General features: G+C 44.5%; 1 protein-coding gene across 2 annotated transcripts in view; it reads left to right on the top strand.

The window, feature by feature from the left end:
- Positions 1-16,994, top strand: part of urb1 (URB1 ribosome biogenesis homolog) — a 105,474-nt gene that overhangs the window by 58,192 nt on the left and 30,288 nt on the right. For both annotated transcript variants that reach the window (XM_078232825.1, XM_078232826.1), the window contains exons 24-30: positions 415-601; positions 719-777; positions 4,082-4,272; positions 6,567-6,677; positions 6,762-6,825; positions 8,661-8,829; positions 9,014-9,116. In XM_078232825.1, coding sequence (XP_078088951.1) covers positions 415-601; positions 719-777; positions 4,082-4,272; positions 6,567-6,677; positions 6,762-6,825; positions 8,661-8,829; positions 9,014-9,116 — 884 coding nt within the window. The remainder of the gene's footprint in view (positions 1-414; positions 602-718; positions 778-4,081; positions 4,273-6,566; positions 6,678-6,761; positions 6,826-8,660; positions 8,830-9,013; positions 9,117-16,994) is intronic.

The raw sequence follows: 16,994 nt of genomic DNA, 5'->3' as shown, positions 1-16,994 counted from the left end.
CACATTCAAAAGTTAGCACCCCTGCAGTGCACTTCTGATGCAGGACCACCAGGATTGTCTGCCCAAAGTTGTGGCATAGGGCCTGAACCCGTAAATCGCTGACTCAGAAACAAAAGCAGGACCCACTGAGCAAGCTGTTGAGGACTTCAAATGCTGCGTATGAATTTAGCTTGCTCTATTCCAAAACCACGTTCCTAAATATTGTGGTCTTCTCTAATTCTATTTCATAGCCCTCATAAATTTACATGATTGGTCATCAGGGGATACTTGGCTGTTGTGAGCAGTGCATTTATGCAAACTTCAGAGGCACTCAGTGTTAGCTATATGTATTATTTTGTGTTCTGTAGTCAGTTTCACAGGCCCCATTTCTTTTCTAACTCGCAGATTTTGTAACGTAGAGTCATTTAATTGCAGATGGACTTTGGCAGATGCAGTCTCCAGTGCACTGGGGGAATACCCTGCGGACCAATGTTCTTGGAGGAAATCCCTAATAAAGGCCTGTCTCTGCTGGATAACAGTCACCTACAGCAGCAGCAAGGTGCAGGAGGAGAACATGAAGGAGACTGAAATGGTGATGCTGGGCAGGTTACAGGAGCTGGTGGTAAATTTTCTATATATATATATCTTTACTCAGATTCAACCAGCAAAGATCAATCATGTTGCACTTCCAAACCACTGGACCCAAATTTATTTCCATTGTATTCTGTTCTATTTGCAGGTTTCAATTGGTGAGGTCAACTCAGATGATTGGAGCAGTTTTTTAATGAAAGGACTAAAGTAAGTTAAAATGTATACTCATTTACATTTAAATGTAATAATAGCGCTGCATAAAAAGCATGTTAATTGTTAAACCATATTCTTGTGATACTGCACACTGTTGACTCCCAGATTCTGGCTATCGTTTGAATGAATGCTGAGTGGAAGTTGATGGTCTTGGGTGTATGCACGTACACGAGTGTTAAAGGTCAGAAGTATAGAGGGCACTAGAGGAATGAGTGAGGTGTTCGGGAAATGAAAGCAAAATACTGCAGAGGCTGGAATCTCAAACAAAAAACAGAATGTTGGGAAACACTCAGCAGGTCCGACAGCATCTGTGGGGGGAGAAAACAGAGTTAACATTTCAAGTCCACACGACTCTTCATCCGAACTAAAGAGAGGGGAAATGTTTGATTATATACCGTACAAGGTGGTGGACCAGAGTAGAGCTCGAAGAGATTGCAACAAAAATGCAGCAAAACCTAAGAACAAGTGACAAGTGGCCCACTGGGGAGGGAAAGGGTGGGTTTCTGCAATAGGGATGCAGATATGGAAGTGGTTGGCAAATGTTTTCCTGGGACAGAATTTATACGCTCTCCCGACAAGTTCTAAGATTATGGGGGGAGGGGGAGCATGAAATTGCAATTATGGTATTCCCTCCGGATTTCTGCCCACACCGACCTGGTTGGCATTTTATGTTGGACCAGGCAGGGCCATGGATGAGACGCCCTCCTGTAGTCATTTAATGGCCATTTCCTGCCCAGCCTCAATTTTTAGGCATAAGGGGAGCAGTGTGAAAATAAAGTAAGTTTGATCTTAGGTGGGAGATAAGTGGAGGGGAGGCTCCACCAGAAGACCCCTTGTGACTGAAGGCACTCTTCCCTAAAGGCCCGCTCACCTTTGGACCTCCCTGGCAATTCCACCCAACAGGTGTTCCCTACCCTCCCAACCCTGGGACCCCAGCAACTTACCTATCCTCTGGGTCCTGGGACTTCGTGCCAGACAGCTCCCTGCAATGCCTCTTCTGGCCACTGCAACACTGTGCCTGGAAGGACTGGAGATCTGCCGGCCAATCTGATTGACCAGTAGCTCTCCAAGGCAGGACTTCTGAGTGAGGAGCAGAATTCTATGCCAGTCAGTGCTCGTTAGAGTGTAATTTGGCTCTGGGGCTGCTGGAGTTGGTGGGGATGTTTTCCCAGCCAACGCTTCAAAGAAATTTAAGCCTGAGTAATTGAAATTGTGGCCTTGACATTAATTCCTACAATGCAAATGGGAACCTGATTTAAAATTGACTCTTGTGGCATGGGTTTCCCAGACGTCGGGAGATTCGGTGAAGTGGAGTAGGAAGCTGCCAACAAGTGGATGTTGCAGCACACCATGTGAGCTGGCAACCTCCAGCCTCAGAGCAAAGGGACAAGAAGGAAGGATAATGAGAAGAGAAGGGAAGAGGAAGCATTAGTGATAATAATGCTGGTAATAATTTGTAAACTATTTATGCTTTCCTTTCCCTGGCCCCTCAGGGAAGCATTTGGCCTCCCCCAGCCCCCGGCTGACATCCTCCTCCAGCCCTCCCTATCATAGGCCTCTCGAATCCCCCAGTAGCTTTTGGGTGACCCCAAGAGCTTCTGGTTTTGGCATACTGCCACAAAGTTTCCCTTCATTTTCCCAGCTCCCAGGAGAGAAAAAGAGCTTAAAATTGTTAATGAGATCCTGTCTTTAAGATTGCTAGAATCTCCATTTTCAGCCAGACTCCACATCTTGGTGAACATTGAGGCCCAGGTGTCATAAATAATAGCAAGACGGCTAATGGATATGGAAGCTGAGGTTGAGAACGTGAGTGGGCAGAGAAGTTGGAAGGGAAAAGCAAGTTGACTTTGAATGAAGATTGAATTTAGAACATAGAACAGTACAGCACATAACAGGCCCTTCGGCCCACGATGTTGTGCCGAGCTTTATCTGAAACCAAGATCAAGCTATCCCACTCCCTATCATCCTGGTGTGCTACATGTGCCTATCCAATAACCGCTTAAATGTTTCTAAAGTGTCTGACTCCACTATCACTGCAGGCAGTCCATTCCACACCCCAACCACTCTCTGCGTAAAGAACCTACCTCTGATATCCTTCCTGTATCTCCCACCACGAACCCTATAGTTATGCCCCCTTGTAATAGCTCCATCCACCCGAGGAAATAGTCTTTGAACGTTCACTCTATCTATCCCCTTCATCATTTTATAAACCTCTATTAAGTCTCCCTCGGCCTCCTCCGCTCCAGAGAGAACAGCCCTAGCTCCCTCAACCTTTCCTCATAAGACATACCCTCCAAACCAGGCAGCATCCTAGTAAATCTCCTTTGCACTCTTTCCAGCGCTTCCACATCCTTCTTATAGTGAGGTGACCAGAACTGCACACAATATTCCAAATGTGGTCTCACCAAGGTCCTGTACAGTTGCAGCATAACCCCACGGCTCTTAAACTCCAACCCCCTGTTAATAAAAGCTAACACACTATAGGCCTTCTTCACAGCTCTATCCACTTGAGTGGCAACCTTTAGAGATCTGTGGATATGGACCCCAAGATCTCTCTGTTCCTCCACAGTCTTCAGAACCCTACCTTTGACTGTGTAATCCACATTTAAATTAGTCCTACCAAAATGAATCACCTCACATTTATCAGGGTTAAACTCCATTTGCCATTTTTCAGCCCGGCTCTGCATCCTATCAATGTCTCTTTGCAGCCTACAACAGCCCTCCACCTCATCCACTACTCCACCAATCTTGGTGTCATCAGCAAATTTACTGAATTTGACAAGAAAATGGTGAGCGAGAAAGAGGGGGTAATGGGAATAAACAGAGAAAGTTGAACAAGATGTTAAGAGACTGAGATATTCAAACAGTAAACATACTAGAGGAGTGGGGCAGGCTGAGGTCGGAATGTGATATCATCCTACGGGTCTGGACAAGCTCATTTCTAGCTCATTTTGAATTGTGTCGGGGACTGGCAAGGCTGGGGCCAAGTTAAGCTTCTCTAAAACCTGGAGAAGGAAGAACGAAAGACTGGGGAGGGTGAGTAGTGAAGTTTGAGATCTTATGAAATAATGTTGTGGAGCAAAAGATGGTGCAAGTAGTTTTTGTTTCTAGATGTTGAAAGTGCAAGGAGGAGAATGCATGAAAGGTGGTGTATTTAGAGCTTAGGAAAGGAATTTTCACCAGAGCATCAAGCACAATAGAATGGATAAATTAGTAAACCTAATTGCACAAGTCAGAGTCCATGTACATAGTTCCAATTATATTTCTGCTTCGAATGATCTCCCTCTTACAATGGCAGGTATCGCTACAGAGATTGGGCATTTATGGAAACCCTTCATAAATTAATAACCGTATTATATGAGAATGAAGATCTGGCTCAAGGTTTGATTCCATTGCCTATGATCCATGTGATGGTAACAAATCACTCCCTGTTTCTGCCAACCATGCTGGGGGCCAGAGAGGATCCGGATGAAAATGCAAAAGCGAGAGGTATGACCATATAAACTGACCCCTGGGATTGGCACTGGATCATAAATGGTTTTCTATTTGTTTATCTTCTTGTGCCTGCCGCACAGTCTGTTTTAATCCTTATACGGCGGACAAATAACTGCGAGTAGAGGTCTTGTTAGTACAACCAATATTTATTTAAAACACACAATCAATAATCACCCACCCAACCAACAATAAGTTATCTTACAGAAAATACTAAAGTTCAAGTCCAATACAAGACCTTGACTTAACTTTGTGTGACTGACAAATACCCAAGCAGATATTGGCCTTTATCTGTGCGCTGATCTCGGTTATCCTCGGTGTAGTCTGGTCCTTTGGTCTGGTCTGGCACTCTGGCTCTGGTCTTCCTTCCTTCTCGGGTGTGGTGGCTCTCCTCGTGCTGGTCGTCGCTGGCGACGGTCACCGTTGTTGTAGCTCGTTCGTGGGGTCAGAGAGAGAGAGAGAGATTCTTGGTTGCGCAGCACCCTTTATACCCCGTTGGGTTTCGTGCCCCTTTTGGCCATTGCCAATCAATCGATCAGGACTTGATTACCCTGATCGATAAAGTCCAATTGGGTGCTGCCACACCAATCTCTGGGTGTGTCCCCCAACGGCCATGTCTATGGTGCTGAGGGCATGTAGAATACACGCCTCCCTCCCAAATAAGGGGTTACGGCGCCCCTATGTCTAGTAAACAACCCAGTTTGACCAGAAAGTCTCTTTTGTCCTGGAGATGACCCATATCCTGTGTATTCACTCGTCTGGGTTGCAGCCTGTTTATCTTTGTCTTTTAGGCTGCAGCCTGTCGTTTTAGTTCTTGCTCAATTGTCCCAGAGTGCTTTACAAATTGCCATTTTAGATGGCCCGTTTGGCCACTATCTGTTTATTTTTTATTAATGCGAAATTCCCCGGGTCAACGCACCCAACCAGCACGTCTTTCAGACTGTGGGAGGAAACCGGAGCACCCGAAGGAAACCCACACCGACATGGGGAGAATGTGCAAACTCCACACAGACAGTGACCCAAGCCAGGAATCGAACCCGGGTCCCTGGCACTGTGAGGCAGCAGTGCTAACCACTGTGCTGCCTCATGTAGAGATGTCTCCTGGAAGTATGTGTTTTGTGTATAAAAGGGGGTGAATAACTGTTAGAATTGTTGCACTAGGGTGATAACCTCATTTAATCATTAAGAAAAAGAGAAAATATTGTAGAATTTTGAACATACGCTTTCTGCTGGCTATAATCCAAACTATTTTCAGCAGCAAGTTTCCAGACACACAGTTATTTCTCCTCCTGTTCTTCCCTTTCAAGGCTTCTTGTTATGGTAGAGAGCTGTAATGTCAAATGCAATCCGCTCGGTAATCTCACATGCTGATCAGCTAAAACCAAAATTCCATTCTGGAAGCAAAATAATCCACATGCGTGATTTTGTAATTTGATTATTACTCAGTGAGTTGTTTATTCCTGCCAGTTGGCCGCAGTTTAACCCGGATCAACTGTTCTAATGTCATGTGGCACCAAACCCAGTGATCAAACTCCACGACGGTGAACAGAGCAGTAGCAGTGCAACAATGTCAACAAAAAAAATACAGAAACATTTCAAAAATACCTTTTTTCCTCTTTTTTTGTTTTTAACCACTGGTAACAAAATATGTTCTCAAAAATCGCAGATGTCAAAGCCACTTTGCCCAGTTTCATTAGCGGGTTGTAATTATGAAGAGAAACTGGCACTTCCTTGTTCCGAACTCCAATGAGTCACAGGCCCAACCTACTCAGCCTCTCCTCATAATACTTCCATGCCCGTTGAGTTCATACTGGCTCTCCAGAGGAATTCAATCTGCCCCATTCTCCTGTTCTATCCTGGTGGCGCTGGAAGTTTTATTTCCCTCAAGTGGCCATCCAGTTTCCTTTTGAAATCTTTGATCATCTCCACTTCCACCAGCTGTAGGTGGCGTGCAAGATCATTAGCACTCACTATCATTACCACTCAAAATTCCCCCTCACATCCCCCCTTTATTTCTTGCAGGGCAGAGGGCCTGGGTAACATTATCTGTTAGGCACTGGGTGCAGACTCGATGGTCTCAATGGCCTCCTTCTGCACTGTAGGGATTCTGTGATTCACTTACTCTTCATACAAAGTCTTTATGTCCTTACTGAGTTTCAGCGCCCAAAACTGAACATGACTGCTGCTGGTGATATACATTGTGATTATTGATGTAATCTGGCACAATGTATTACAACATGAAATAACACCACTCCTAAAGGTCCTTGATTAAAATGTTGTGATTCTTTTAGATGCTCTAATTGACGTGTTACTGGTTTTGGTCAGAAAATGTCCATCTGTGTGCAACAGCAGTCATTTTGGTGTTTTACTGGGGGCTTATGGAGCAACACTCTGTGACACAGGTAAATCTTCTATGTTTAAATTACACAACTGAACAGCAAATGTGATCATTCCCATTTTATTATTTATCCTTTTCCTTTGTGAAGATCAGAAACTGCTGATGATCCTTCAGTCTTATGAGAAAAACAACATAAGTCTTGCTGAGTTCAGGTGAGTTCATTTTGCTTCAAGTGAAATCTGCATTTAATATAATAGTGTAACCCATGGAACCATAGAATCCCTATAGTGCAGAAAGAGGCCATTCGGCCCATCGAATCTGCACCAACCCTCTGAAAGAACATTCCACCCAGGCCTGAGCATTTATCATGGCTAATCAACCTAACCTGCACGTCTTTGGACTGTTCTGTCCAAGACTGCAAGAAATTGTGAATATAGCCCAGTCTATCACGCAAACCAGCCTCCCATCCATTGACTCCATCTACACTTCCTGCTGCCTTGGAAAAGCAGCCAGCATAATCAAGGACCCCATGCGCCCGAACATACTCCCTTCCACCTTCTTCTGTCGAGAAATAGATACAAGAGTCTGAGAACACGTACCAACCGACTCAAGAACAGCTTCTTCCCTGCTGCCTCTCGGGATCCAATACTTTACTGACATGCGCTGCCAAAAACCCCATGTGAAGAATGACCAGTCGGGCAAAGTACAGGGGGGCATTAGGACTTGCGTATCATTTCCTATCAAGGAGTAAACATTTCAGGTGAAAGGAATGGATAAAGTTGATGGAGAAAAATTAGTAAAAAGATAAAGTGCAAAGAACTTGTGTTGTTTGGTTTCACAAAATAATGTTAATTATACAAAAAAATACTGCGGAATTGATTTGATTTATTATTGTCGCATGTATTGGGATACAGTGAAAAGTATTGTTCCTTGCGCACTATACAGACAAAACATACCGTTCATAGAGTACATAGGGGGGAAGGAAAGGCTGGGGTGCAGAATATCGTGTTGCAGTTACTGATAGGGTAAGGAAAAAAATCAGCATAATATATGATAGGACCATTCAAAAGACTGGCAGCAGGGAAGAAGCTGTTCTTGAGTCGGTTGGTACGTGTTCTCAGACTCTTGTATCTATTTCTCGACAGAAGAAGGTGGAGGAAAGTATGTTCGGGGCGCGTGGGGTCCTTGATTATGCTGGTTGCTTTTCCAAGGCAGCAGGAAGTGTAGATGGAGTCAATGGATGGGAGGCTGGTTTGCGTGATAGACTGGGCTATATTCACAATTTCTTGCAGTCTTGGACAGAACAGGAGCCATACCAAGCTGTGATGCATTTGGAAAGGATGCTTTCTATGGTGCATCTGTGAAAATTGTTGAGAGTCGGCATTGGACATGCCGAATTTCCTTAGCCTTTTGAGAAAATGGAAGCGTTGGGCTTTCTTAACCAAATGCTTGAAATCTAAAATTGAAGTGAAAAGTGCTGGAAAAACTCACTTGGTCTGGGGGCACCTGTAGAGAGGGAAAATCAGTTAACGTTTCGAGTCGAATATGACTTTCTTCAGAACACTGATGTTAATTATGTTTTCTTTGATAGTTTGGTGAACATTCCTTAACGTAAGACCATCCACAGCACCTAGCATCTGGAAACTGACCCCACCATTCAGGAACCTGTGCTTTAAGAGGAAAGGAATTTGTAATTGGAGAAGGATGGGATTGTAAATCCTGATAAGAGGAAGGTCTTGCTGATCTTTTGTTTTCCAGCAAAACATGTATCTTCTTAAAAGAAACACTAAGAATTGTGAAAGATGGTCGTAGAAAATTCCATTGTTTCAACTATACCGCCCCTCATGGGGTGACTGAAACTGAGCGTGATGTCCTTAGTTACCAAACAATGTTCTGCTTCATTGACGCATTTTTCACGGTACAAAACCCCTTGTGAACATTTCAGGCTAAGAAAACGTATGTGCCAGTGACACAATTTCCACTGAGCTTTTGAACAGAGATGCATAGTTGAATTTCAGATAAATGGTGTTAAACATCTGTTTCTCAGGCTGCTGTTGTGGGGCCCAGCTGCGGTTGAACACCTCAAGATTCGCAAGAGCTTGGGGCAGTCCCTATGGCAACAGCCAAGCATGGAGGATATCCTAACGCTACTGGACAGGGAGAAGATGTTCCAGACAATTATCAACTTCCCACAGCGTCGCCATATCCTGCCAGAGGTGCGTTTTAGTTATATCGCTTCGGGTTTTTTTTACTCTCCTCGTATATTAATACGTTCCGAGGGCATTAGGAGTCGGCTGATGGAAAGTCAAGTTAACCGTCACTCTGAACATGTCCAATTTTATGCCGAACCGTATTTTACAACACAGTCAGATCCGTATCGCTATTTTGTTTGTATTTCAGGAGGGAAAGGAGTTAATCTTCAAAGATTACAGCATTAAGGAGCCCCACAATCTCTACGACCCTTGTTTCTTGCTGCCTCTCTTCAGTGGATTAATGACACCAGGTATGTAAAAATTTATTGAAAAGGTGACCCTTCCAGCTCTAGCTTACTGAGCCTATCAAAAATGAAGATATTTAAAGTTTATTTATTAGTCGCAAGTCAGGCTTACATTAACAATGAAATGAAGTTACTGTGAAATTTGCCCAGTCACCACACTCCGGTATCTGTTCGGATCAATGCACCTAACCGGCATGGTCTTTCAGACTGTGGGATGAAACCGGAGCACCCGGAGGAAACCCACGCAGACACGGGGAGAATGTGTGTGTAGAGTCTGCACAGTCACCCAAGCCATGAATCGAACACAGGTTCTTGGCTGTGTGAGTAGTGCTAACCCCCCCCCCCTCGCCCTCGTGGTGATGTTGGAGGTGAGGCTAGCATTTAATCAGGTGGGAGGGTGGCAGGCAGGACTCCCACCCCCACCTCCTCTCCCCATCCCCCCCCCCCCCTCCTAAACTTCCACATCCACTCTGTTAAGTTCTTGGTGGGAGGTCCCATGGGTGGCCCTTAAATGGATAATTGGTGCTCACTTAAGGGCCCAGTGGTGGATAACACGGGTGCTCACCCTGCAGGGAGGACAACAAGCAGGCTCATGCAGGGTTGCTTCAGGGTGAGGCGTGGTGGGCGGGGAGGTGGGTTCCCTCGTGTCAAGGCATTAGGAAACTGGGGTAACTTACTGCGAGTCACAAACATGACATCAAGTGTCATTGGCTGGAATGATTTTTAATGATTACAAAGTACCCATCATTGAAATGTGAAAGGTGACATTGATTTTAGCTTTTCCTGTTGAGACTTTACTTCCGCCCCTTTTACACCACAGCCAGTGTCCATAAAAACAGTTCCACCTCTCCTAGGTTATTTCATGTACAGTATCACCCCCCCTCAACCCCCCCCCCCCCCACACACACACACACACACACACACACACACACACACACACACACACACACACACACACACACACACACCCAGCACACACACACACCCAGCACACACACACACCCACACCCAGCACACACACACACCCAGCACACACACACACCCAGCACACCCCATCCCCAATAAGCCATTTCCTTTTTTTTTAAGCAGTGCATTTTTGGCATTTCATTAACACCCAAGAAGACACCACATCAATGCCAGAAGTTTACTATAAAAGTAATACATGATTCCTATCCTTTGTAGAAGCTATAGCTATAGTGGTGGGCAACCTGGGGCCCGGGGGCCACATGCGAGCTATCTGGGTTCTGAGTATGGCCCACGAGACATTTTGTAGGCTGTTGCGCAGGGTTGCCACATTCTGTTGATTTCCGTCAATGTAGTTTTTTCACACCTGTATGACTGAGCGACACGGTGGCACAGTGGTTAGCACTGCTGCTCATGGCGCCAGGGACCCGGGTTCAATTCTGGCCTTGGGTGACTGTTTGTGCGGAGTCTGTACGTTCTTCCTGTGTCTGTGTTGGTTTCCTCCGGGTGCTCCGGTTTCCTCCCACAGTCCGGAAGATGTGCTGGTTAGGTGCATTGGCCATGCTAAATTCTCCCTCAGTGTACCCGAACAGGCACCGGAGTGTGGCGAATAGGGGATTTTCACAGTAACTTCATTGCAGTGTTAATGTAAGCCTACCTATGGAACTAATAAATGAACTAAAAAAAACTGAGGTGACATGCACCTAAAGCAAGGGCAAGTGAAGTGAGGTTCGTACTGATTACATACAACATTGACTGTGGAGCCATGTGCTCCCTCTGCATCCAAATATTTCTTTTGTTTTTATCATTTGAAGTTTATGCTAGTTCCATCAATATATAAATGATTGAGCCTTTTCTGTAACTCGTTATGAAATATTCAGTGTGTATTAAATGTATTTAATCTTATTCATGGGGTTATGGTTAGTGAATAAGCCTGGTTTCAATCTTGCAGTCCACTCAGGTGAAGGAGGGCCATTCATGCAGCCCACTCACTCGCTTCGGTTGCCCGTCACTGAGCTATAGATTCACAATCTGTGTTAGGGTGAAGGCTACAGGTAACCCTGAAGTCAGAAAAGTGTCTTATTTTGGTCATTTATCATTGATTTCTGTCACTGCATCCGTCCTTGGGTTCAGGGTATTCTCTATGTATGAAATATTACTATTTAATTGTCAAAATAATACAGTAAGAAGTCTCACAACACCAGGTTAAAGTCCAACAGGTTTATTTGGTAGCACAAGCCACAAGCTTTCAGAGCGCTGCTCCTTCATCAGGTGAGCGCTCTGAAAGCTAGTGGCTTGTGCTACCAAATAAACCTGTTGGACTTTAATCTGGTGTTGTGAGACTTCTTACTGTGTTTACCCCAGTCCAACGCCGTCATCTCCACATCATGTCAAAATAGTAAGTAGTTTTGTAGTTCCATCAGTTCTGCAATAAGGCCACTAGATGGCAGATGCTGCACAATAATGTACTGCCATCGAGAACTGGGCTGGCCATTTGACTCATCTGAAGAAGGAGTGACACTCCGAAAGCTCGTGCTGCCAAATAAACCTGTTGGACTTGAACCTGGTGTTGTGAGACTTCTTACTGGCCACTTAAGGTAGGGGTACTCAAATAGTCTGCAGCCCCCAAAGGCCTCACAAGAAGGTTTCAAGGGATCCATCAAAACATGTTAACCTGATCAGAAAGACAAAGGTTACCCTGGTTTAAAAGCAAGTATAGCAAACGAGCAAGGTCCGAGCAAGAGCATGGATGACATTTCCATTGACGCCACAGCACTGATTATGACTGTCCATATCCCCACTTAGATGCGGCCCATTCTTCCAGTCCTTGGCACTAAACATGACACCATGGTTCACGTTATCTCAATTGGGGGAGTGCTGGAGAACGGCTGCTAATTCGAGATTCCCGGCCACAGAAAACAACCTCCGAGCACAGACTTTGTCAAGTCCATTAAGAATTTCATGAGATCGCCTTTTATTGTTCTAAATTCAAGGGAAGAGAGGCCTGATGGGCATCGTGGTGGCATAGTGGTTGGCATTGCTGTCGCACAGCACCAGGGACCCGGGTTCGATTCCCGGCTTGGGTCACTGTCTGTGTGGAGTCTGCACGTTCTCCCCGTGTCTGCGTGGGTTTCCCCCGGATGCTCCGGTTTCCTCCCACAGTCCGAAAGACGTGCTGACTAGGTACATTCGCCATGCTCGGTTATCCCTCAGTGTACCCGAACAGGCTCCAGAGTGTGGCGACTAGGGGATTTTCACAGTAAATTCATTGCAGTTAAGGTAAGCCTACTTGTGATACTAATGAACAAACTTAAACTTTAAACAAAGTTGATGGTCACCACAAAACCCAGAGGGCGGCAGGGGTTTGTACTTTGACCGAGATGAGTGAATCTCTGGCCAGGAGCAGGCTGGAGCAGAAGGTGAAACATCTGTGTAACCAGTGGCCAGTCGCAGGCTCAGCATGGGATTCAAGTCTCTCATTTAGACCAGCGGTGGCGGAAAGGTCATTAGGTTAATGAAAGTTAATCAAAGGCAGCGACTGAATTTTATATTTTAATGCAAGGTAGTCCATTGCCGAGATTGGTCTTGAGGTCCTGAGAAACCCAGGAATTTGACGATCCAAATCTGAAAGAGCAAACGTGGTTGAGGGATAGGGTTTTAAACTGGCGAGCAGAGACATTTTAAAACCAGTGGCTAACTTGTAGTCAGGGAGACTTGAAACAGTGGAAAGAGAAGATGGGGGGGGAGACAGGGCAAAGGAGAGCAGCAGATGGCTATCAATAGTGAGGAGAGCCCTCAGGAGGTGTCTTGTGAATTGAAGATCATTTTTTTGTTAAATCAGGCGCTGAATGTTAACTCTTAGCAAGTGGATGAATTTTGAATGAGTTAAAATCGAGTCCGTTACGTCTAGTTTTCTGTAATAAATGAGTCAAGATTAGAAAGAAGGAGTTTTACACGGCTCTAACCCTGTCCATCCAAATTATCAAGTGTACGACTTGTGTTTTAAATATGATTTGCCCACATTTCCCTACTGTTAGATACTCTTAATATTTACAAAAAATATTATGTAAGCACTTAACATTTGCGCCAGTGTCTGTACCTGGTGTAATTTGAACTTTATTCCTCTAGGCCACTCAATGGTTTCCTTTGAACTCTGTTTTACTGTTCCCTTAAACCTGTCTGCAGAGTTTCAACATCTGTGTTTGGATAAATGTGATTATCGCAAACAAACACCATTAAAAATGTTATTAATCCGCAGCTCCAAAGATTGCCATAAATAATTGAAAATGTTATGCTGGATGTTACTAGTGGTTGTGGTCAGCAATAAGATGGTCGAATTTTTAAGTTTTAACTTGTCATAATTACAGTGAAAATATTCTGATGAGCTTTTATTAAGCAAAGCCACTTTTCTGCCCTCCTTCCCTAACCAGTCTACAATCTGACTATTTACTGTCTCTGCTGCATCTTAACTAAAAGTGTCATTCTGTCTCGAGTAGCTGTGATATATGTAGCTGCTTTATAAGAATTTCTTACCTTGAAATCTGAAAGAAACTGCATTTGCCCAACATAAATCTGTCGCTACAAGTTTCTTTACGATTTTAGGCACATTTCACTTTTCAAGGTTATTAAATGCTATTTATGTGGCTGTAGTTCAGAGTGAAGTTGTCCAGGTCAAGGGCATAATCTCTCTTTTGGAAAGCAGACTGGTTTCTTTCTATTTCAGGAGATTTTGATCTCCACATGAAAGCTAATTCCTTCTGTGCAATATCTTTTCCACTTTTAGCAACTAGATAGGAATTTTCTTTTAAGATCGCACATTCTCAGCTTAGATCTAAGCCCGTTGAGAGCAGAATGTGAGAAGTTGCAGACCCCTGCGGTGTCTCAATACACATCCCTCAGACAAGTCCCCATCCTGAGAACATAATTTAGTATTCAATTTCAGCTGGTCCGTCTCAGCTTGGCCCAGTTGGTTCAATTTTCATCTGCAAAAAGGAGTACGGCGTTGTCAAAATGCCATTTTTTAGAAAAGGTGTCGAGCCTGCGGCACGGTAGCACAGTGGTTAGCACTGCTGCTTCACAGCTCCAGGGTCCCGGGTTCGATTCCTGGCTCGGATCACTGTCTGTGTGGAGTTTGCACATTCTCCTCGTGTCTGCGTGGGTTTCCTCCGGGTGCTCCGGTTTCCTCCCACAGTCCAAAGATGTGCGGGTTAGGTTGATTGGCCAGGTTAAAAATTGCCCCTTAGAGTCCTCAGATGCGTAGGTTAGCGGGATTAGCGGGTAAATATGTGGGGGTAGGGCCTGGGTGGGATTGTGGTCGGTGCAGACTCGATGGGCCGAATGGCCTCCTTCTGCACTGTAGGGTTTCTATGATTTCTATGAGCCACGTTTGTTCCAATCGTTTTCTGTGGAAAATGCCATAGCACAATTTGGTAAAGGAACACGAGGTTTCCTCAATGTTCGACCAACATGCTTCTCTCCATGAGCCAAGATGGATTGTGCAATTGTTTGATGGATCTTGTTTTTTTTAATGAGGTGGAGGTGCTGGCGTTGGACTGGGGTGGGCACAGTAAGAAGTTTAACCTGGTGTTGTGAGACTACTGACTTGTTTTTTTAACTAACAGCTCCTGAGTCCAGCTACATGTGGATGGCATGGTAGCACAGTGGTTAGCACTGATGCCTCACAATGCCAGGGACTGGGTTTGATTCCCGGCTTGGGTCACTGTCTGTGTGGAGATTGCACTTTCTCCCCGTGGCTGTGTGGGTTTCGTCCAGGTGCTCCGGTTTCCTTCCACAGCCCAAAGATGTGTGAGTTAGATGGATTGGCCATGCTAAATTGCCCCTTAGTGTCAGGGGGCTAGCTAGGGTATATGCATGGGATTATGGGGATAGGGCCTGGGTGGGATTGTGGTCGGTGCAGACTTGACGGGCCAAATGGCCTCCTCCTGCACTGTAGGGATTCTACATAATACTTTTCAGAATAAAGACCTTTGAGACGTTTCTGAGAGACACCATTAAAATGGATGTCATTAATGTACAAAGAAGATGTGCCTGTCGGTTCAGTGTTTCATGCATTTGTTGCAAAGAGTTGTTATCTTTGTAAAAATCTGTACTGGAGGAAGGCGATGGCCTATTGGTATTATCGCTAGACTATTAATCCAGAAACTCAGACAACGTTCTGGTGACCCGGGTTCGAATCCTGGCAGATGGTGGAGTTTGAATTCAATTTTTTAAAAATCTGGAATTAAGAATCTACGTGATAACCACGAAACTGATAACGACGAAAATTGTCGATTGTCAGAAAAACCCACCTGGTTCACTAATATTCTTTAGGGAAGGAAATCTGCACATGGTCTGGCCTACATGTGACTCCAGAGCCACAGCAATGTGGTTGACTCTCAACTGTGCTCGGGCAACTAGGGATGGGCAATAAATGCTGGCCCAGCCAGTGACACCCGTGCCCTACGAATGAATTTAAAAAAAGGATGGTAAATGAATCAATTTTGACACCCAGAGTCGGTATTAACCTGAAAAGCAGAGTAATTACGCAGCGCTCCCTTTAAAGTTGACCTCACTGATGTGTCTCGATCCCATGTTGAAAGAGCGTCTGTATGCATTTGTTCAGTTTGGTAGCTGGCATTCATCATATGAACTTGGCTAATCAGTTGGTTATTGAAGATCACATGCGTCAGTAAACCCCTAATTTTTATATAATTACTACATCTAGAGCATCTCCCATGTGACCCACCACTGGTACTGTACAAGGACCCAGGAACCACAAGATAAGCAAGTTTTTGTTCTGTAATTTTCAGAAGACTCTCAGCTCCTGATCTTGTTTATGGTTTCAGCCGCCTTCTGGATTGGCGATTTATAGTTTTCAGTCTTTTGATGTGCCTATAAAATAATTGGTCTTGATTTCTATCAATGTAAACTTGTGTGAGAGCTTGGCTGAGGCCGACTCTCCTTTTGCTATACTTTCTGCAAAACAATTTCAAATAACCTGGCAAAAAATCGCTCATTTTGGAGAAATTGGGGGGAGTTCCCTTGGGGGTCGGGAGAGTGGGAGACCGAAAATGTGGGGGAGACCTGTGTGGGATTGGTCTGGGTATTTAAGATAGTTATGCTGAAGTTAGAAGTGGTTTTATTTCTTCTAACTCTTTCAGAGTAACTATTAGCGTAACACTGACTGAACAATCCAAAGTTAGTGATTAGAATTGCTTTGCCGGAAGGTTCCCAGAATAGTGCAATTGTCCAGGGCAAGTTGGCGCTTCTGGACAATTGCCACATAAACCCTTACCTAGGGACTTTCAAGAGGGATTTTCCCAGTGTATTTTTGGGATACATCCCCAGAACAACACCGGGGAGCCAGCATGTTACTGGCCAATGAGTTTCAACCTTAACCAACGATGTTAAGGTCCAGGTGCGTGGAATATAACAATCTCTACTTTGTAATTTGTTCCATAATTGCATCCCTGATTCTGAGAATCTATCGACAGCTAGCTCAGTACTTGTCTTTTAACCGAATCTATTGCATTAAGTAAATGGAAAATCGCATTTATAAGTTCAAAATTGTAATTCAGTGTTGAAACCACAAGTTAGGGGAACAATTGCAGAGAAAGAAATTAAGACAGTTTGATACATATCAGGATGTCAGCTAATTTAGCTGCATCAAAATGATTTGTACAGTTTCTCCTATCCACTTTCTAAATGCATCCTGGTGCATTGTTTTAAACTATTGTGTTCATTGGTTGAGATTTGGCAAACAGCCAAACTTTACCGAAACCATTGTGAAACTTGAAGTTACGAAAGGCAGAGTGAGGGTTAACTGGCTTCATTGCTATGAATTTCAGCTAAGTGCTTGTGCCCTTCTGCTCTGTGACGCAACATCATCAATGTGCTGGTTCACTACACTGCGTGAAATCC

This window comes from Mustelus asterias, chromosome 17, assembly GCF_964213995.1.
Source record: "Mustelus asterias chromosome 17, sMusAst1.hap1.1, whole genome shotgun sequence".
Classification (NCBI taxonomy): domain Eukaryota; kingdom Metazoa; phylum Chordata; class Chondrichthyes; order Carcharhiniformes; family Triakidae; genus Mustelus; species Mustelus asterias.
Note: the sequence above shows the minus strand (reverse complement) of the source record. Positions and strands in the feature narration are given on the sequence as shown.